The sequence below is a fragment of the Lissotriton vulgaris genome, chromosome 1_2, assembly GCF_964263255.1.
Source record: "Lissotriton vulgaris chromosome 1_2, aLisVul1.2, whole genome shotgun sequence".
NCBI classification, from domain to species: Eukaryota; Metazoa; Chordata; class Amphibia; order Caudata; family Salamandridae; genus Lissotriton; species Lissotriton vulgaris.
The window spans coordinates 9,170,838-9,193,074 of record NC_141686.1 but is presented as its reverse complement, the minus strand read 5'-3'; the positions used below and the strand labels follow the sequence as shown (position 1 = coordinate 9,193,074).

The 22,237-nt window shown below is 44.4% G+C and overlaps 1 protein-coding gene across 3 annotated transcripts in view; it reads right to left on the bottom strand.

The window, feature by feature from the left end:
- The window catches only part of PRR5 (proline rich 5), a 583,537-nt gene that overhangs the window by 251,128 nt on the left and 310,172 nt on the right, over nt 1-22,237 (bottom strand). For all 3 annotated transcript variants that reach the window (XM_086952735.1, XM_086952737.1, XM_086952734.1), the window contains one exon: nt 18,276-18,356. In XM_086952735.1, the coding sequence (XP_086808861.1) occupies nt 18,276-18,356 (81 nt within the window). The remainder of the gene's footprint in view (nt 1-18,275; nt 18,357-22,237) is intronic.

Genomic DNA, 22,237 nt, shown 5'->3' with positions numbered 1-22,237 from the left:
AATGTGTGTGTCAAAGGTTATTTTATGCTGATAGGAGGTCTGCCACTTTGTCACAAGGATGTTGTCATCAGTGATGTCATTTGAGATGTCACTGACCATGTCATGAGTGATGTAATATGTGACGTCATCAGCAGTGCATTGCACGCGCAAGTTATAGTGAGTCCAACTAATTATAACGTGGGAATTTCAATGGTTTTATGCGAGTAAAATTTCCACCTAACTATAACTAGTATGAAACCTATGGTTTTTTCAGTGAATATATATATATATATATATATATATATATATATATATATATATATATATATATATATCTCCATCACACAGGTAGCCCCAACAGAGTGCAGCCACAGGTAGATATTTAGTTCACCTTCGTTTATTGGCAACTCGCAAGCAGGTAGCCCAACAGGATAAAGGCATCGATTGTCATTAAATCTACCCCTGAGGCGGAAGCCGGGGGCTCATACCTTTGTCCTTTGCGCTGATGGAATTGTTGTTGATTATTCTGACATTTTAAAAATGGTAATTATTTTAACCGCACTTTTTAATTTTGCACTGCTTATGACTTCAGTGCGAGATTTGCATCGCGCTGAAGGCGACACGAACATTCATTAGGCACGGTGCAGCCGATTTTCGGGCTGACACCGGCTTTCACCCACATCACGCGCCATCTTGCGGTGAGGAACGGGTCGCGTTCCAGTTGTTGGACGCCTCCCACCCTCCCCAGAACTCACGAGACTTAGGTATAAATACAGTATGTCACCTCGTCCGCGCAGCGGGCGCGCCAAAGGCGCGCCAAAGGCAAGCCCGTCTGCGCCCGTCCGCGCTGAGACCGGACCTAGGGCCCCGACCCCTGGCCAGGTATCATCAGACTGCAGGATACCCTATTCCCGATCCTCCCTACTAGAGCTGCGCGCCCCTCTCAACTCTCGATGCTTGGTGCATGACCCAAGAAGCCTTACATACAATACTGTTACCAAATGTACCAACTGCAACACCACGAACCTTATAAACAACCACAAAATCCAATCTAAATCATTATCTACCGCTACAGAAACCAATTTTCTTATGGCTCCGATCAATGCGCAATCAGTATGCAAGCATAGACAGGAAATAGCGGACCTCATTATAGACAATAATTTAGATGTCTTATTCGTTACTGAGACATGGCTGGATGATGCATCCGATCCAGACCTGGCTATTGCTGTGCCACAAGGTTTACCGACAGGACAGGAAACTAAAATGAGGGGGGGGGGGACTGGCAATTATTGCCAGAGAAAGATTTCCAATCAAAATAACATCCATCTCAGCAACAACATGCGAGTTGTTTCAGTTTAGCATTCTGTTCACTGCCCTCTATAGTTTTAAGGGACTGCTTCTATACCGACCCCCTGGAACCAGGACGCCCTTTATAAATAACCTTAGCATAATAATGGAATCGCTAATTATGGAGGAATCTTTCACAGTCCTGGGGGATATGAACTTTCATTTGGATCTAAAGGAGGACAAGGATACTCAGGCCCTTATTATGGATCTGGACATGTTGGGACTTAAACAAAGGATCACGTCCCCGACCCACCAAGCTGGACACATTCTCGATGGCATCTTCTCTAATGTGGAGGGCCTAGAGATACTTAACATCCTGCCAATGCCCTGGACGGATCATTATGTGATATTTAGTAAGCTGAATCTAACCGAAACCTCAAAGATAAAGCCCACCACACCGAAGCCAACCACTTTCAAAATCTGGAAAAACATAAACCACACTGAATTAATCACTTTATTGGACAGCACTTGTCCACTGCTTTCCTCCGACCCACTTATTGCCACTCAACAATTTCACGACTGGCTAAGATATGCCACTAATACCTTAGTACCAATAAAAAAAGTTTCTACAAATAGAACTACCCCTTCTGCCCCATGGTACACCGAGGAGCTTAGGAGACAAAAACAGCTTAACAGAAGCAGGGAAAGGAAGTGGCGTAGAAATTACGACCCGGATGAGAAGGCGAAATACAAAGAGTCACTCTCCGTATATAAAGTGATGATTATGGAAGCAAAGAAAACTTTTTTCTCAGAAAAAATCGACAAAGCCAAAAATTCAAGTAGGCAATTGTACGACATCACGAGAACATTGTCAGGTAACACACCTGATCTTACCCCGCCTGCTTCTCAATCCTTTTGTGATGAACTGGCTAAATTCTTTTTTTCCAAAGTCAACGATATTTATCAGGCTTTTTCTTCAAACCCTTTAAACTCACCCTCCCTCAATCCTGCACCTGACAAAGATTTCGCGAGTTTTAAACCACTGACCACAGACCAAACTAAAAAAATAGTATCTTCTATTAAGACCGGATCAATACTGGATCCGTGCCCTTTCTCAGTTCTTCCACCTGTGATGGACACACTTATCCCGGCGATCACCTCAGTCTGTAACTCTATACTAGGATCCGGAATCTTTCCCGATTCCTTAAAGAACACGATCGTGAAGCCTCTGTTGAAGAAAGCTAGCTTGGACAAGACAGATCCAAAGAACTACAGTCCGATTGCAAGCCTACCTTTCCTAGCCAAAGTGATCGAAAAGGCCATGAACCAACAGTTGGTCGAGTTCCTGGAGACACACCACCTACTGGACGAATCACAATTTGGCTTTCGAAGACACCATGGCACCGAAACCGCCTTAATCAAGGCTGCGGACGATATCAGGACTATTCGAGATCATGGTGGGACAGCAGTCCTGGTCTTGCTGGACCTGTCGGCGGCCTTCGACACGGTCGACCATAAGACCCTTGTCGACCGTGTCGAAAAGATGGGCATCCATCATTCAGCGAGCAACCTGATTGCATCCTTCCTAGCCGACAGATCACAGGCAGTCACTCTTGGCCCCTATCAATCCATCAATCTGTCATTACCATGTGGGGTTCCTCAAGGCTCATCCCTAAGTCCGACAATATTTAACATCTATGTGTCGCACCTTGCTAATGTCATCAAAGCATATGGGATGAGCGTAACCTCCTACGCTGACGATACCCAACTGGTTTTGGCTATTAAAGACAATGGACCAGAGGTGGCTGACCGATTTCGGCACGGAATGCTCGCAATCAGTGAGTGGATGGCATCTAATTGTCTTAAGCTAAATTCCGATAAGACGGAGGTGCTAATTTTCGGACCCCTTAGACCTGATTTGTCGTCAACCTGGTGGCCATCAGCCATCGGTGAGCCACCCAGGCCAGCACTTAAGGTTAGGAACCTGGGAGTAACATTCGATGTGGACCTACATTTTATGGCACATGCGAATAAGGTAGCGGCAACAGCCCATCATAAATTAAAATTGATTAGGAAAATTCTTCCATTTCTTCCTGACACTGCCGCAAAAACATTGATCAGTTCCCTGGTTTTAACATCCCTTGATTACTGCAATGGGCTATTTCTAAATGCCCAAACCAGGATAATAAACAAGCTTCAGTCACTGCAGAATGCAGCAGCACGGCTTCTCTCAGGAACACCTAATTTCTCTCCAATTTCTGACACCATCAAGAAATACCATTGGCTAACGATCCGCAACCGAATAAAATTGAAATCCTTATGCATAGTATACAAAGCATTGCATGACCAGGCTCCCCACTTTTTTAAGGAACAGTTGACACCTTATAAACCAACCAGACTGCTCCGATCGACCACGCTGAACCATCTAGTGGTCCCTCGATCCAAGACAGTTTCTTGGGGAGATCGTCGCTTTCTGGTTGCGGCATCAAAGCTATGGAATACCTTGCCACTCTGCATCAAGACGTCTCCTTCACTTATGCAGTTCCATAAACTACTAAAAACCTGGTTATTTGATCAGTAATCTACGACAGTTTCTATGAGCAATGAGGGAAATAATGGAATCACTTAGCGCCGAGACGCCCACGGGTATTCACCGCGCTTAATAAATTACAAAAATAAATAAATAAATAAATCAGCATTAGTTTATACCCTAAACGCGTTTCAGGATTCCCTTTTCCCTTCTTCAGTGGCGATAACAGGAAAAGGAAACAGCATTACTTGTGCACATTATATATTCTCGACTTTACTCAAAAGCGAAATTCAAACAACAAGCATCAAATTGAACTACAAGTCCCAGCAATCCAGGTACGACTAAGCACTTAGCCTACTTTGGGATTTGCATAATTAAATGATTCAAAACCATTGATGCCTGCACGAGTGTTCTTTGATGGCAGCCCCTGATGATGGGAGGAATTCCCTGAAACGCCTCGGGCAGAGATGATTAATGCAAAGTGGGGAAGTGTGCTGCGTGAGAAGCCCGGACGGCGGAGGACTGTCGTGTGCCTCCCAAAAGCTCAGGCACTTTGGTGATTATTAATATATATATATATATATATATATATATATATATATATATATATATATATATATATATATATATATATATATATATATATATATATATATATATTCCAGCTCCGTTGCACCAAAATCCGGGTCACTCGCAGGCGGGTGCCTCTCGTGGTGGCGCCCCACGTGTTAAATTACAGCTCCGTTTTCTCTCGGTATTCTCAGAAAGAAAGTACGGCACTCGCAGGGGAAAGTGTTCGATATGTTTTTAATCACATATCGAACACTTTCCCCTGCGAGTGCCGTACTTTCTTTCGGAGAATACCGAGAGAAAACGGAGCTGTAATATATATATATATATATATATCTCAATCAAAACAACTCACCAACAAAAATTTTATTTTGCCATGGCAGTCTCTCCCATGGCTATGCTGTCAAGCTGAGTAATGGAAGAGTATGGCGAAGCACTTAGACTATTGTCTATGTTTAGGGCCCAATGGAACAAGTACATAGAGGATGGCATGTTATTAATCTACCAGGCTTTGAACAAAAGTTCTTTACACACACTTCATATTTGCCAGGCAATCTTCCTTTTGCCTCAGGTTCACTTTTTCATTTCTTTGCTCATCAACTAGAGCATCGGTTATGTACACTTAATCTCCCTCCCATCTTATTTCAACACACACCACTCAATCTTTTGGTTCTTTATGTCTTTCAGTCAGTCAGCCCCAACTATTTACTGGTAATCTTCATTACTCAGTCATGGTCTTCCTCATTACACTCTTTTAAATGATATACCAAGCTTGCAGTCTGACTCTAGGCACCCAGGAAAAAACAGGACAGTGCATTGCCATGCAAGCACAAAGGCAGCCGTGCAAGAGCAATGCACAAGCAAACAGCTGAAAAAAAGTCTGCTGGGGATTCCAGTAAACCCAGTCAAGAAACTGATCATAATACGTAGGGTGAAACCGAGAAGCACTCCCACAACTCTGACCAAGAGTTGACTAAATGCATTGCCTAGGAAACCAATAATACCAGAGGAGCACTCAAGGACACTAGTTTGGCAACCAACCAAAGTCAAGACTTGAGCAATGGATCATTCAAACCCACCAACACAAGGAGGCTGCCACAGGCCCAAATAAACAAAAAATTGTGAAGGCAGAAAAGAACGAAAAGTGACAGCCCCAAACCCTCACAAGGAAATTAGAAGGCCAGATACTGCAGCAAAAAAATCTGGTTGTAGGAAACAAATAGGCAGAACTACTATGTAAAATCCCAGGCCATGGCGTAGAAATACTCAGGCTGGGGGAAAGCCGTTCAACCTCTCCCCAAAGTCAGGCCAACAGCCGAGCCAAAAAAGGTGAACCCCTCCACCCCCCCACCCCCACCCCTCACAACCATGGGGAACTTAGAGTGGAGGTGCAGAAGCTGAAGGCCACTGGTTAGCCCTGGAAAGGAGAAGGGAAGAACATATAAAAGCAACATCATGGAAGAAGGGCCCCACAACTAGTAGACCTTGAGGGCTACTCTCTGGGCACCCAAACACATTCCACTAAGGAAGGAACTCAACACAGATCAAAGCATACCAGTAGCATGGCCATAAAATGCAGGAATTATGGAAATTATCCACCAGGCGGAAAAAACAGCAAATGTGCAAGAACATACTATAAGGTAGACTTGCAGAAAACCCAATTATTAGTGATGCTGACATTATTCCTACAAACCCAGCCTAACGCGGTCCACATCAGCAAGAACTGTACAGCTAGCAGGGAAAGACAGGAGACGGAGGAAGGCTGCGATGGCTCCACTGGCCTTGAGCCCAGTCAAAGTGCACTGCATAAGCCCAACAGTCAGCAAGCTGTATATACTGAGCCAGAGAAACGTTCACTACAGCAGGGACAAAAGACAACATGTTGCCTGTCCTGCACCATGTCAGAATCCGGAAACTTCACACTAGCAAACCATTCAGCCCCTGCATTAACATAGAATTGCAGGAAGCTACATTCCTCCTGTACCACCCACCATGCTGCAGCTAGAGTGCATTAGTGTGGTATATCACAACCCCAAATCAGCGATGATATCGACCAGCTAATGCATGGCAAAGGGGGAACAACTCCAAACAGCCATTGGCAAAGCCAGTAGGTCTGGCGTTGCCAAACATCCTTTTGGAAGTTCTTGTTTTTTGTCATGATTGTCACAAAAGCTTTATTATTTGGGAAGCATCTGGGGGTTGGTCAATCTAAAACAAACATTGACAGAAGGCAAACAATATGTTTGGTTTAAAGAAGGCACACATTACCTTAACTCACAGTGAAGTCAGTCATTGGCTGACGCAGTGAACCTTGATGCATGCTTGAGTGAGTTGGGGAGAAATGTGAATGACAAAACTTCAGACAAATGGATGAAGTGTGGTTGAAAAGCCCTGTAAGTAACTATGTCATACACATAATTTTATTAAAATCAATATGGCTTGGCTAACATAGACCTAATAAAGCCACTGGCTGTCAGCCTCTTGCCTTTGAGAACAAAAGGAGGAAAAAGATATAAGAAAATCAGAAAGAAAAAAGCAAGAAAGAAGAAATTAAATAATGAATAGTAGAAAGGAATGAAAGAAAAAGAAAGCAAGGAAATAAGGAAAGAAAGCAAGAAATAAAGACAGCAAGAAAGAAAAAATAAAGGAAAGAAGGCAAGAAGGGAGGAAAGATGGAAAAAAAGAGAAAAACAAAAGTAAAAAGAAAGAAGTAGAAAAGGCAGAAACAAAGAAGAAAAAAGAAAGAAAACAGAAGGAAGAAAAACAGAAGGAAGAAAAGAGAAATGTGGAAGGAAGGAAAGTAAAATGAAACAAAGAAAGAAGACAAAAAAAAGAAGGAAAGGAAAACAAGAAGGAAAGAAATGTGGAAGGAAGGAAAGGAAAAAAAGAAAGCAAGCTAAAAAAAATAAAGGAAATAAAGACTAAAGTAAAAAAGTGAAAACGAAAGAAAGGAGGTTGTGCCAGAGCTACAGTACAAGAGGGAATGAGCACCATCCACCAGTATATGTGGGAAAGGAAAAATATATTTCTCCCAATCAAGGAATATAGGGTTATTAGTCTCATGGTGAAGACTTAAGAGATTTCAAAGGACATGCATGCTGTGACAAGCATTTTAGAGTGTTTAGCAAAAACTTAAGTCCCAAACCCTGCATTTTGATATGGATGTGAAAGCAAAAACAAATAACAAAAGCAGACTCTTCAGGGTCAAGACAAACTGATGAAACCTAGGATTTACAGCATATATCAGCGCTGATAACTTTCCTGAAAAATAGAGGCATGATATCCACCTAAGATCTTTCAGAATTGTACCATATGCACAATTGCACATATTGTAATCTTGCTTACTGCCATCACAAAAACAAATATGATTTTAGTCTAAATTCTTATTCTGAATTACATTTATGATGAATATCCATACGGGTACTGTTCCTATGTCCCTCAAACCTTAGATATGTGCCCTCTTGGCTAATTGGTCTCACCAAACGACTTGGTAGCTAAGCTAGCATTTTGTCTCCTGTGCTAATTATACACAGATCCCAAGGAATACAGGATCACCCCCTTTCTATCCATACCACAGCACTGGAATCCCAGAGGTCGAGCTAGAATGATGCTCCATTAAAGGCATCTAATTAACAAGATAACCTTAGGTCTTGGTTTAGTTCTCAATACACATTTGTGGTCCCTAAGTCCTTTTCTTTAGGTTGTTGTGGGAATACAGTATTCATAATCAATCATTCCATGAAGTCAGTCATGCTTCCATTTTTTTCTGATTCTCTGGCAAACCAATCCATCCCAGACTCGGTTTCCCAGAGTGATTTTCTAAATCATTCACTTGATAATTGCACATCTTTAGTCAAAGGTCTCAACTTGCATGTTTACCAAGTCACATACCCCATGCATGTTAAAGTCACACACCATTTGTGTACAGAATATTCATCAATTTAGATATCTATTCCTAAATATTTGTTTGACTATCTACATAGGACGACAAACAGTAAACACACTTATAGTTGGAGTCATTTTCATAACTATCTCCTTCGAGGTCAAAAGACAGAGAAATAGCTGTATCCTTTATCATGCTGGCCTCATACGGTATATCTGAAGGGTCTACAAACCCCATATGGGGACCTGACTGCCCTTTTTTAAAGAGGATTCTGCAAAACCGTTAAGACCATTCCCACATCCCACTGATGAGTGGCTTTCAATTAGCCCTTTCATTTTCTGCTCCTAGGGAAATATCTGTCATTTAGAAGCATTCTTGAAGTATTTTCATCAAGCCATCGGTCCATCTGTTTGCTCTTTCCTTTCACATGAATTTTCCATTTGTTTATGTTCAAATTTTTGAAGGATGTTTTATTTTTGGAATGGATCATGTCACCTTTCCATATCACTTCCATTTACCCCTTTTGAATATTTAGATCAGGAAGGCTAGGTCTTCTTCACTCAAAGGGATAACACCATATCGCTGGCAGTCCAACTATCCTGTATCACATATAATGATTCTCTTGAAGTCCGGATTTACTGAATGATTATATTATACCTGTCAATCTTTTGAGGGTGGGTTACCACTGTTTATGTAATCACCGGCTCCAATCAAGCACTGCCAGGTTACTAGCATAGTCCACATATCTTTCCATTATACACACAGCAGTAAGTCAGAATGTCAAGGACAAAAATATGGAATAACTATTCTTCACTCCAAATCTATGTACCTATATATCGTGAAGATACATATACGTGGGTATTTACCTTAATCATATTGTGCTAGTCAATATTTTGGTTACAATATTGTGTCAGATCTATATTTAAATTTAAATATTCTGGTTGCAAACTCACACAGACAGAGGGAGTAAGAGTGGAAGTGCAATGCATGTGCAATGTTAGGCCAGCGTGGGTGGTAATGTATAGAGAAACAACTTGGTATCATGTATCATCAACTTTCATCTTCATCAAATTACATTTTTGTGAATTCCCATTGAATACGATTTTGCATTGCTCGGCATTTTAAATAACTTTTGTATTAAGTTTTAGGTTATAACAGTGATATTCCTAAAGTAATTTCTCTATAGGCATGTTGCAACGAATTTTTAATATTCTGGCTGCAAACATTTAAATCGATTGAAAACGACTGCTTTTTATAAAAGTGTGGAGTCTGGTCAGAGATGTATGATGAAGCAGAAATATTAAGAAAAATAATATTTTGTTGGTCTTGTTATTCTTCTAAGTCCAGATGCTGTCGCTGCAAAACTAATGCCAGAAATATGCCGACTATAGCCTTCTGCTTCCTCAGAAGCTGGGACCCCTCGATTGAAAGGTCAAGTCCTCCCTTTTAGAGTAATTAGATTGAGTTGTAAGGGCAGTACTTTAAGAATGAGGACACATGCCAACCCAATATAATCACTTTGATTATATTAGGTCGAAATATGTAGAACATTACCTTTTATACACAAAAACCCATAAGCTGTGAAGTTCCATTAACAAAAATAATGCACAAGTTGTTCTGGATTTCAAACAAAATATTAATGAGTATACATGACAAGAGTTAATTACTTGCATTATAGAGCAAGGTAACACGTTAATATGGGTTCTTATTTTTGAGAACTAACTCCATTATCAGACAATTTGAAGCTCACTTTACTTGAGCACAGATAACAAGATCACCCATCGTGGCTAACACACACACACATACATACATACAGCCGGTGAATATTTTAACATTCTTTTTTAATGAAACATGGTGATCAAATTTCTACCTATTTGTGGTTTGAAAAGGATTCTGCTAAATTCGGCAAATATGACCAAATATGTGTCCTTTTTTTTATAAACACTCCATGAAATACTTAAACATTTTCAAATATGATCCTGTTTTTTTTTTCATTTTAATTTAGAAAGTAACCAGGGCAATGACTTAGTGCACCTCTTAGAGCTCATGACATCTTTGAGATTTGAGCAACTGGTCCAAGCTCCAACTCACAATGCCAATCACACCATGGACGGCATTTTTACCAACCACGACAATTTAGTGATCAAGGCAGTTCAGCTCCTTAGTTGGGTCGACCACTGGTTTGTTGAGTTCAAGTCTGTCCCACTCTCCCGATCGTTGAGAAGAAGGGCTCCTCACCGAGGCGCATAAGCTGTAGGGGACTGAACAAGATCACAGCCAAAAAATGAGATGCCGCCTTGGCTACGGCCTGTGAAAGGAGGCACATTATGCACCCTCCCACGGCAGAGGGTTTCGGCGACAGGATCAATAAGGCCCTTGACACTTCCAGGCCAAATCCCGTTTCCTAGCAAAAAAGATACTGTCAGCATATAATTCCTCTAGCATGCTATTCAAAGTCATCAAGGAAATCTCTGCGCTACCAGGGACTCAGCTGCTGACCCCCTCCCAAGATTTGTGACAGAATAGCTACCCACTTTCAGGAAAAGGTCCTTAAGATCTCTCAGGAGTTCAGTCCTACAGAAGGTGATCAACCTGATGTTGAGGAGCTCACCCAGGACCCCAGGAAGGATGCCCATACCTTCTTCCCGCAAATTAGGGCTCTGCAAACCAAAGAACTATTGGGCCTTAAATCCAGTGCCCTCCTTACTCCAACTAGTTCCTGAACCTGTGGCTAACTTCCTGTGTAAGGTGTTTAACAACATACTTCCATCCGGTAGCTATCCAACCACCTGGAAGGAAGACATCTTCTCACCACTTCTTAAAAAAACCAACGTTAACCCCTCATAGTTGAATTTTTTTCGACCAGTCTCCCTTCTCCCAGCCCCTGCTAATATCTTGGAAACGTTCATCAACACTGAATTTCTGAAATATAATGAATCCCAGGAGATCCTAGACCACTCACGGAACGTTTTCAGCACTGGTGAAAGTACCTAGTTTGCCATTACTGTGGCCACTAACCACATTTGCACGCAGGTGGAACAGGGTGGATCAGAGGTGCTGATTATGCTCGACCCATCGGCGGCATTTGACACCATCTCCCCGGTGCGCATGGTTCAGCGTTTGCAGGAAGTTGGAGCCACGAGTAAGGATTTGCAGCTTCTCCACTCTTTCATTTCAGGGAGATTGAACATTGTTTGCTGCAGAGGTTTCAGAGCAAGGGCTTTTAGCCTTCCATGTGGGGTCCCTCAAGGTTCTTCCTTGAGCCCTACCCTCTTTAACCTTTATATGAGCCCTTTGGCAAAGTTGGTGGGATCATTCGGGTTTCAGGTGCTTTCCTATGCGGACGACTGCAAATCATTTTCTCCATCTCAAATGATTTGCAACTGGTCGCAGAGAAATTCAACATGTGTATTGCCAGCATTACCTGTTGGATGAAGGGCAACTCACTTAAGATTAATGCTGACAAGACCAAGGTCCTGGTATTTGGCTCACAGAACTTCATCTGGTCAAATGCCTGGTGGCCCATAGACTGTGGTCCCCTCCCGAAAAATCTGGAGGTCAATCAATCAATGACACTTATAGAGCGCGCTACATACCCGTAGGGTCTCAAGGCGCTGGGGGGGGGGGGGGGGGGGAGGGGGGGGGTTGTGCCGCTACTGCTCGAACAGCCAGGTCTTCAGCTTCTTCCTGAAGGAGAGGTGGTCTTGGGTCAGGCGCAGGTCGGGAGGGAGGGAGTTCCAGGTCTTGGCGGCCAGGTAGGAGAAAGACCTTCCTCCTGTAGTCGCTCTTCGGATGCGGGGGACGGCGGCGAGGGCGTGGTTGGCTGATCGGAGGTGGCGTTTGGGAGCGTAGAAGTTGACTCGGCTGTTGAGGTAGCTCGGGCCTTGGTCGTGTAGGGCTTTGTGTGCGTGGGTGAGGAGGCGGAAGGTGATTCTTTTGTTGACGGGGAGCCAGTGAAGGTCTCTCAGATGTCCGGAGATGTGGCTGGTTCGTGGGATGTCGAGGATGAGTCTGGCTGAGGCGTTCTGGATCCGCTGGAGTCTCTTCTGGAGCTTGGCGGTGGTACCGGCGTAGAGGGCGTTGCCGTAGTCCAGTCGGCTGGTGACGAGGGCCTGGGTGACGGTCTTCCTGGTCTCGGTGGGGATCCACCAGAAGATCTTTCGTAGCATGCGTAGGATGTTGAAGCACGCCGAGGAGACGTTGTTGACTTGCCTGGTCAAGGAGAGGGAGGAGTCCAGGATGAAGCCCAGGTTGCGTGCGTGGTCTGTCGGTTTGGGTGCGGTGCCCAGGGCGGGAGGCCACCAGGAGTCGTCCCAGGCGGAGGGTGAGGGGCCCAGGATGAGGACCTCCGTCTTGTCCGAGTTCAGTTTCAGGCGGCTGGTCGTCATCCACTCGGCTACCTCTTTCATCCCTTCGTGCAGGTTGGCTCTGGCGGCGGTGGGGTCGTTGGTCAGGGAGAGGATCAGCTGGGTGTCGTCGGCGTAGGAGATTATGCTGAGGTTGTGTTTGCGTACGATGGCCGCGAGGGGGCTCATGTAGACGTTGAAGAGGGTGGGGCTCAGAGATGATCCTTGAGGGACGCCGCAGATGATTTCGGAGGCCTCTGACTTGTACGGTGGTAGGCGGACTCTCTGTGTTCTTCCGTCGAGGAAGGAGATGATCCATTCCAGCGCCTTGTCCTGGATTCCGATGTTGCCGAGGCGCCGTACTAGGGTGCGGTGGCAGACCGTGTCGAATGCCGCGGAGAGGTCCAGGAGGATGAGGGCCGCTGTTTCTCCATTGTCCATCAGGGCTCGGATGTCATCGGTGGCGGCGATGAGGGCGGTCTCGGTGCTGTGGTTGGCTCGGAAGCCAGACTGTGAGGGGTCGAGGGATCCGTTCGTCTCGAGGAAGGCGGCCATCTGCTTGTTGACGGTCTTCTTGATGACTTTGGCTGGAAACGGGAGGAGCGAGATGGGGCGGTAGTTCTTGAGGTCGGTGGGGTCCGCTGTTGGTTTCTTGAGTAGAGCGCTGAGTTCGGCGTGTTTCCAGCTCTCAGGGAAGGTGGCGGTGTCGAAGGATGTGTTGATGATGTCTCGCAGGTGGGGTGCGATGACAGCGTCGGCCTTGTTGAAGACGTGGTGAGGGCAGGGGTCGGTCGGTGATCCGGTCACTTTCGACGAGGGTCTGACCTTTGATGCTCAGGTCAGCCGAACTGTTAGCACTTGCTTCTATATTTTAAGAACCCTTAGAAAGGTGCTGCTGTATCTTCCACCTGCATTGCATCGGTCCACCATCATTGCACTAGTCACCGCCCAGCTGAACTACTGCAATACTCAGTACCTCAAAATTAAAGGGACGTCCCTGGACAAGCTTCAGGTTGTACAGAACGCAGCGACTAGGCTGATCCTTAACATCCTGAAGTACCAATCAGCCAGGGAGGGAATTTGTACTTTGCACTGGCTCCCCATTAGGAAGCGCATCTCCTTCAAGGTCCTGAGTATTGCTTATAAGGCCTTGCATAGTAAAGGCTCATCACAGTTGAAAACCATATTTGAATGGCACACCTCGGGAGAACATTAAGATCCTCCACTCAGAAAAAAATGGTCTCTCCGAGATATCGCAAGGCCAGATGAGGCGCTTGCTCTTTTTCTGTAGCAGCCGCCGAACTCTGGAATTCCCTGCCTTCCTCCATTTCCAACGCAGAATCTCTACTGGTTTTTAGAAAACTGCTGAAAACATGGTTATTTTCATCCTAGTTGGTTGTTCCGTGCTTCTCTCTTCTCCTCTGTCTGCCCAGCGCCTTGACACCCTCGGGTATAAGTGCGTTTTACAAATTGTATCCTATCCTATATCATATTTCCATGGTTAAATTAGTATATTCATGTATAGAAATATGTATATTCATTGGCAAAAGGTGTTCGTTTTCTCATTTTGTAACATGTTTTACCAGAAGAAAAGGTTAAACCATAGATAAACCCAGAATTTAAAAGGCTATATTGCTTGATATGATTCTAGATAGGAGTCGTGTTAGGTTCACCTACAGTTTGAGGAGAAACCTGAATGGTCCTGAGAAATAATTACAAAAAAGCAGAAAAAAACTAGAGCTTCAAACTGTCCAAAACATAGCCTGTTAGTTTAAAGTGAAGTAAAGACGCGAATCAATGAACATTGACAAAGCCAATGGAACTGGCATTGATAGCTGTCCTTTTGACTTTTCCAGTGCTGAATTTGTTTGTGAATGGTTTTGTATGAATATATGCACTGTATCGAAACAACCATTGCCTAAAAAGGAGAATATTTTTTGACGTAAAAGGCCATATTGTACCAGTGGACCCTGGTACTGAAGGGGACTACTCATTGTTGGACATGCACACTGAGCTAGGGCAGCATGCCATCACTCGAAGTCAAGTAAGCTAGTAGCTGAAGTGGTCTGATGCTATGCTCTATGGTGTATGCTATGGTGGGTGGCAGCAAAATGTAAATTACATTATAGCAGATAAATGGATGAGGAAGGTTGCATGAACGTCGCTGTATTTTATAATATATACTATACACTAGGGGTGCGGTGGGCCTGTAAGAGCCCTGAGAAATCATGCCATTCTATCTGCCGCACCACTGATTGCTAGGTCACGGAGTCAAAAGGTCTTGGCTAATGCCAGACTTAAAAAGTAGTAGCAATAAAGTAGCATATGCAAGTGTGCAAAACATTTTAGTAGCATCAAAAAACTGGAAACATTCAAGACATTTTATCATACAATTGCTAGAAGACCACCTGTGTTAGAAGGACAATATTAATGAACAATCTAAAACAAGGACTAGCTCAGCTGTGGTTAGAGACTCATGAATAGGTATGTGTGCAGGCAAACCATTAGGTTTGATCATGTAGCCCTCACCCACCAACCTAGTTGGTGGCATGCTTCATCATCAGGCCCACCACAGTCACACCGAATGTGTCCCGGGTGTGCTTCGACGCCAGATTACTGCGGAGCTGGTATTCTTGCTGAGTGTGCAGTGTAGTGAGTGAGAAAGTGATGGTTAAAAAAGCTATACAGTGGTGCCCAGTACTCGAGGGTAAATGGATTGCCGGTCTGGATTATCCTTGGTCCTGTCGTCCACATTCGGGGCACCGCAGAAGGACGCCACAGACTATTATTGTGATTTAATTTGGGATTTACAAACAGCTGTGCAAGTCCTTTTTCATTTTTTTCACCGCAGTAGGACGACAGGTCCAAGGAGGATCCAGACCGGCAATTCCGGTCTTTTTCTCTGCCAAGTGACCCAAGGAGGCTTTAACAGCAAGTAGCCAGTTAAGGCTAGAGGGAATCCCCCTCTGACATATAACGCACCTTAGCGAGTGCGACACATTAACTAAACAACACAATCACTTAAATTAAGTATTTATTTGCACTTTTCACATACTCATTGGTCCTGAAGAAAGCCCGTTTTAAAACAAAAAAGGCCTGGCTGAAACATGTAGAGCACACAGGACGCAGGAGGTCATAATCCATACTCCAGTGCGTCAGTCTGCCTTTTAGCTGCTAACAGGCGCCCAGTAATTAAAGTTTATCCATTAACCCTTGGGTACTGGGCACCACTGTATAGCTTTTTTAACCATCACTTTCTCACTCACTACACTGCACACTCAGCAAGAATACCAGCTCCGCAGTAATCTGGCATCCAAACAAACCCGGGTCACATTCTGTGTCACTGTGGTGGGCCCGATGATGAAGCATGCCACCAACTAGGTTGGTGGGTGAGGGCTTCATGATCAAACCTAATGGTTTGCCTGCACACATACCTATTCTTGAGTCTCTAACCACAACTGAGCTAGTCCTTATTGATAATCACATATAATTCTGGGGATCCGGACTAGCTTACCTAGTCCTCTCTCTCCCTTTTGATTTGGCAATCTAAAACAAGCCCAGATACATGGTGATTCTGTAATTCTAGCAACTTGGTAAGAATCTTCCAATCTTTCTAAATGTTGTTAAATTACCTACAAATGCAAGTGATAAAAAAAAGGAGTAACTTGCACATAACATATATAGAGTTCTCGGTCAGCCACATGGAGGCTCAGGGTCTTGTAAATGGAACAAATAAAGAGGAAATGGATACTTTCGCTATAGCTCTGTTACCAACCTTACACAGGTCAGTGGAAGATGCTGATGGCAATTAGCTTTAAGAACAAATGTCTTAGATCTAGCTGAGAGGCTAACTCTAAATATGCCTCAGTGGACCATTTCTACTTGTGCCTGGTGTGTATAATGCAGAACTTGGATGGTCAAAGAAGTGCCTTAAATGTGCTTTATTTACTTTAACCTGATAACAAGTGCTGCTATTGGCCACATCATTTCAAAACATCTGATCTAGGCGCTGCCTTGACCATTAGTAGAACCGTAGTGTATTTTTTAAAGTCCTCATGACCTTGAGGCACTGTAACATCCTTACTTGTCTCTCTCTTCCAGGCCAAGTCATTGCACATATTTGATTTACCTATTGCAGATTGGTTTATAATGGGCCATCAATTCCTACATAATCCAGCATAACAACGGTGTAATCATTTGACTTTATAAACAGGTGGATATGGAAATATCCATGTCTTACATATTTCATATCTAGTAATCAACATCAAATGGAATATTAGTTTTCGCTTCTGTATAACAAACTATAAATAGTAGAACCTGAATGTATGACATGGTAGCCTCTTCTGCAGAGACAGTAAAAAGATACGTACTAAACCACCCCAACGTAAGCTTTGCGGCACATTTCATTATGTCCAAGCATTCCTTTGGTAAACAAAAACTGGGTCTAGAGTGTACAGAACTTTTTTTTTTTATTTACTTGAATTTTATATAGCACTGGCTAGACCCGGAGGTATCAGATCGCTTTACACGAGGAGATTTACATGCGCGTTATAAATCTAACATAGGTTACAAGTTACACATTGTTACAGAAGGTACATCAATTACAAGTTACATCCGTTGGTTCATGGCATGTAGAAGGGTAAGAGGGTAATGTAAAAGGGAGGAAGATTAAGCGGAGAAGTGACACAAGGAAAAACAAAGCAGGCAGGGGGAGAGAGATTCCGGGGAGAGAGGATAGGAATAGGGAAGGCAAGCAAAGAACGAAGAAGGGAAGAGGTGGGGAGGAGGCAGGAGACCAGGAAGTAACTGTGTCTGATGTCCGGCTGGGTAGGAGATGGCTCCCCGCGGTTAAGGGATCATTACCAGTCTTCCATTTTGTGCGATTCCATTGTCGCGGTGGACTTTCTCAGCGGGGACGCTGAGACTCCAGGGCATAGATGCTGGATCCCTCCCCCACACGGGGAGAGGAGTGCTTAGGTCATGGGCACACTTAGAAGAAAGGAGGGAGGAGGAGGGGGAGGGGTAGAAAAGCCCAGCGTGAACACAGTGTCCGACTTCCAGGAGGGTAGGAGAAGTTTCCCAGTGGTAAGGGGATCAATCCCAGTCCTCCACTATGTGAGACTCCCTTATCACTGTGGACTCTCTCAGAAGGGTCTCTGAGACTCCAGGGCAAAGATGCTGGATCCATCCCCAACAAGGGGAGTAGGAGTGCTTTGGACAAGGCATATGAGCCTAGACCAGGATCAAAGGAAACAATTATCCTGGAACTATCGGCATGGTTTGCTTTAAGTAGGATACACCACTATTCAAACGAGGGAGTTAAACATACATGAATTAATGCCTGAATAAATGGTGCAAACTCTTTATGCCAAAAATGTGCATTCCTGGATGTAGTGAGAAGGTGTTTGGCAAGGCAGAGGGAGGAACAGCCTGTTAGGGAGGGATAGCATACCCTTAATACAACCAATCTCGAATATAAATCACACATAAATTCAATCACTTTTGGGGAGAGTTTGCTTCAAAAATGTAACGGTGCAGAGTAGAGTTTGGTATTCTGGATGGGGTGTTTCAAAATAAAAAAGATGCAGACTTTTTATTAAAAAAAGAACATACACATGGAAGGAGTAGAGTAAGATGCGACTCGGGAGAAGAGAATGCAAAGAAATTATAAAAAACTCACCTTACTCCTTCGTTGAGGTGGTAAAGTTCATGTTCAGGCAGTTCTTTACGCTGGAACACAGCAATTACGCCATTGTGGATGCTTAAGAAAGAAAAATTGAAAGAGTTATTGACACCTTTGCCTTATTATTATAATAGCTATAATGTAGCCTCATCATTTCTAAACACTATTTTTAAGGCCTATTATTTCATAAGTGAAGAATAGCCACTACCAGATGGGAATTGAAAATGTGGAGGAAAGTGAACGCCCTCAGTGTATTTAAGTTTCTCATTGAGGCACAAAACACCCTTCATTAGATGTTGATTAAAATCATATTCTTTAAAACAAAATCATTCATCACCATCTGCTTGACAGAGAAGTTTATAAGTGACCGCAATGCGCAGATGGCGTTATCAAAATTACACACATTGCTTAAATTGGAAACAGAGAAGTGCAGGTACTCACTATCGGTCCCTGTTTTCTAGTTAGAAGTGCTGGAACCCTCCCATTAAAAGTAACGCGCCTCTGTGGAGACATTCTGGTACTTTCCCTCTCTAATTAAAGAATGCAAAGTACCAGCCCGTTTAACCCGCAGATAAACTTACATCACTTGACAGAATGTGCCATACCCTGAAACACAGAGTATGTAGTGCCTTTTGCTTTGGTAAGCAGGTTTCAAAATTTCGCCTAGAAAATCAAGTGTGATCATGCTACATAACAAGGTGCATGTTGGGCGGAGAGGACAGTGAGTTTAGTAACTGCAAAGAAAGCCAAGTGAGTAAAAAAAAAAACTGGGGTGGGGGTGACCTGAACTGCCAGCACTCCACATCACATACTCTCCTCCTCTTTTAGAAGGTCTGTAGGCCTTGGTGAGACACATAATTAGTATTCTTTTAAAGACCACACGAATGGTTAACAGTACTTAAAGGGAACGGGTAAAATCCAGGATCCATTTTGGGAGAAATCTCCATAGAATGATATGGAAAAGTATTTATATAATGCAAACAGCAACCTCATGAGAGGTATCTCAGCTCTAGAAAACATAGTTACCAATTAAACCGTACCAGGAGCAGTATCAGGAGTGGATCCTCACCCAACATTTAGAGCTGCAAAAAGCATTGTTCTGAGGACCACGAGGAGCGCTTTTCTGAAGGGATATTGTGCTGGGGTCTGCACCAGATACAAGATCCTAGATGCCTATCAACGCTGCACTAGTTACCATCAGTCGGAAAGATTAGCTTTTACCAAGAAGTCAGAGGAGCTGCTAGCTGAGGCTGAAGGAGCACACCTCTCCCTCAGAAGCAGAATCGCTTCTGGGGCGGCCCTAAACTCCGCATAGCGGTTGACGGAGTCCAGCGGAGTCGGGTAATCGGACTGAAGGCTTTTACCGCGTCTCTTTTGCTGCAAGATTCAATCGTGTCAGAATCAAGACGCCCGATTTTTCATGGCGATCGATGTGGGTCCCGGTGGTTTCCTTTCCACCTAAAAGCAGCGTGGACCGCCAAAAATTTGCCAGCTAGTTCAGCAGTAGATCAGCACATCGAACACATTGTTGTGGCAACTATCTCCAAATCCATCATTTGGCAACTATCTAATTAGCTTGACTACATTAAAGTCTTCTCGGAATCAGTTTCCTCTCCATTGGGCGCAGTACATCATTTGGATTATCTACTGCATTGCTTCTCTCCTATTACAAACAGAACAGCCCCACTTCGTCCCTTCCCTCACTATAATGGTCCTGATGAAGACCCCGGCAAAGGACTTAACTTAGCCTACTAATAGGGGTCGAAACGTCGACGACTCTTAATCATTGGACGTCCGGCACATCCCCTGGATTACACTAAACTGTAAATGTGACCGTAGAATGTCCTCAGATGAACTTTGTTTTCAATAATTGCCTCAATTTATATAGGCTGTTTGGTTTTTGGAATAATTTCCAATTCCTGATTTGATTCCCGTATTTATTTACCTCTTGTTTAAATCTGTGTACTTTCCCTTACCTTTTCACAGCCTTGAGCACCTTCACCCTCCTCCCTTCGCCTCCCAACTTGGGGCTTTTTTCAATTTTCGAATTTCTCACTCCAACCAATCACAAAGCTTCATTGGCTTAGGGGAGGGGAGGGAGGCTTCCTGCTTCCTGTGTGGAGCAGAGAAGCAGGGACGACGCGGGACCGGGCCGGTGAAGGTAAGTTAACATTTTTATTTAAAATTAAGCCTCCCCTCACGACTCACCTCCGAGCATGACTCCACAACCCCTCACCCGCGAGTCATGCTGGCCGTGATTGGCCTACGAGCACATCAGGTGTGCCAATCAGGGATGAAGAAAATAACACTATAAAACAGTCTGCAGATACCTAACAATGGTAACGGAAATGTGTTGTAGAAAGATATGACAATGGACAACAAATTTTGATAAGAGTTTATTATAATTCACGTTGTATCTGAGATAGTAAAACAAACATTGCTCTAATAACACCATACTTATAAGACCAGCAAATTATGCAACTTGGACAAAATATAAGGAGAAAAATGCAATAAAAAAAATAGAAATGGTCAGTTTAGTGGGCACCAAAGTATGGGCTAGAAGCTAATAGCAAGTTAAAGGGTCAAACCTGAACCAATAGGTCTACACCCTAGCATAGGTGCGGATTTCTGAATTCACAACAGAGTTCCAAGGTTACGCCTGGAAGCCTGGCACCTTCCTGGAAAAGATTTGCAAATTCGCACTTGTGACTGCGGTAGAATTTCTGAATGCACATTGTACTTCGGGTACACTTCAGATGAGGAAATGCCATCACGTTTGTGCAACGGTACTTTTAATCCAAGGTGAAGGATGATTGGAACACCAAGAGTTCCCTCACTAGGGAGCATGACCATAGTACATGAATCCAATTTCGAGATTTATGACACCTAGTACACTTATCTGAATGTCTGAGGATTTAACAGCGGGACATTTGTGAGTAAATTACTAAATACCTGTCTAAAGTTCCTCTGTTGAAGTGTGACTCAAGCACCTGATGAAGTGGAAAGGGGCGACCACTCGGTCCCCCCGCACGTATGGCGGAGTACCACGATCCCCCCGGGAAGCCATCTTGGGCGGGAGGCGAGTCTCGGCTGGTATGCCCGAAGCGGCGTAGCCGGGGCGTGCTTTTTCCCGCCCTGGAGTGGGCTGGCCTAGACACTGACGCGGCTGGCCACGCCCTTGGGGCAGGCAGGGGCGGGTTTACGCCCGCCCTGAAGACGGATAAAAGGAGACGCAAGACCAGAAGACATCCTCTTGTTCCTGTGCTCTGAAGCTGCACCTCCTCGCTGCACGTGAGCTCGAGACGGAACGAAGAGCCAATTTTGAGCGTTGTAATCGTTCTTGTTTGTTTTTCAGATACTCGGTTGGAGAATGCCGAAGAAGGCGGGAAAGCGCATGACTACTGACCAGATGTTGCGCGTTCTCATGAAAGAGGTGACCGACCTAAAAAGACGGCTGGATAAAGACGAGGAAGGGGGGCCGAAACGTCCTTTGGCAGGAGCAGCCCCGGGGGGGAAGAACAAGAGGCCCAGGAGGGGAGCAGCGGGGGGAGACATCCCAGGTCCGAGTGCCCCGCTCGAGGCACCCACTCCCGTGCCGGAGGAAGGGAATCCGATTCCCGTTGTGGTCACCCCCGTGTCCAAGGAGGATATGCCGCCCGAGCTGGCAGCACAACTAGCAGCGTGGTTGGGTGAAGGTAGCGAGGGCGCCACGGCTGCCGAGGCGCAGGTGCTGATGAAGCAACTGCGTGAGAAACGGGAGGCAGCGAAGGTGTCCACGCCGGCTGCAATAGTAGACAAGCCACAGGGGACGAATACGATTGCTGAGGCAGCGTCCAGTTCAGGTAAGCGGCCATTGCCGATTGTGAGGGACGAGTCAGCACCCTCTCGTAGGGAAAAGTTGGGTCAACATGTTCCGTTGGCTATTAAAGAGAAGATTTGGGCAGGGGAGTATGTGAACA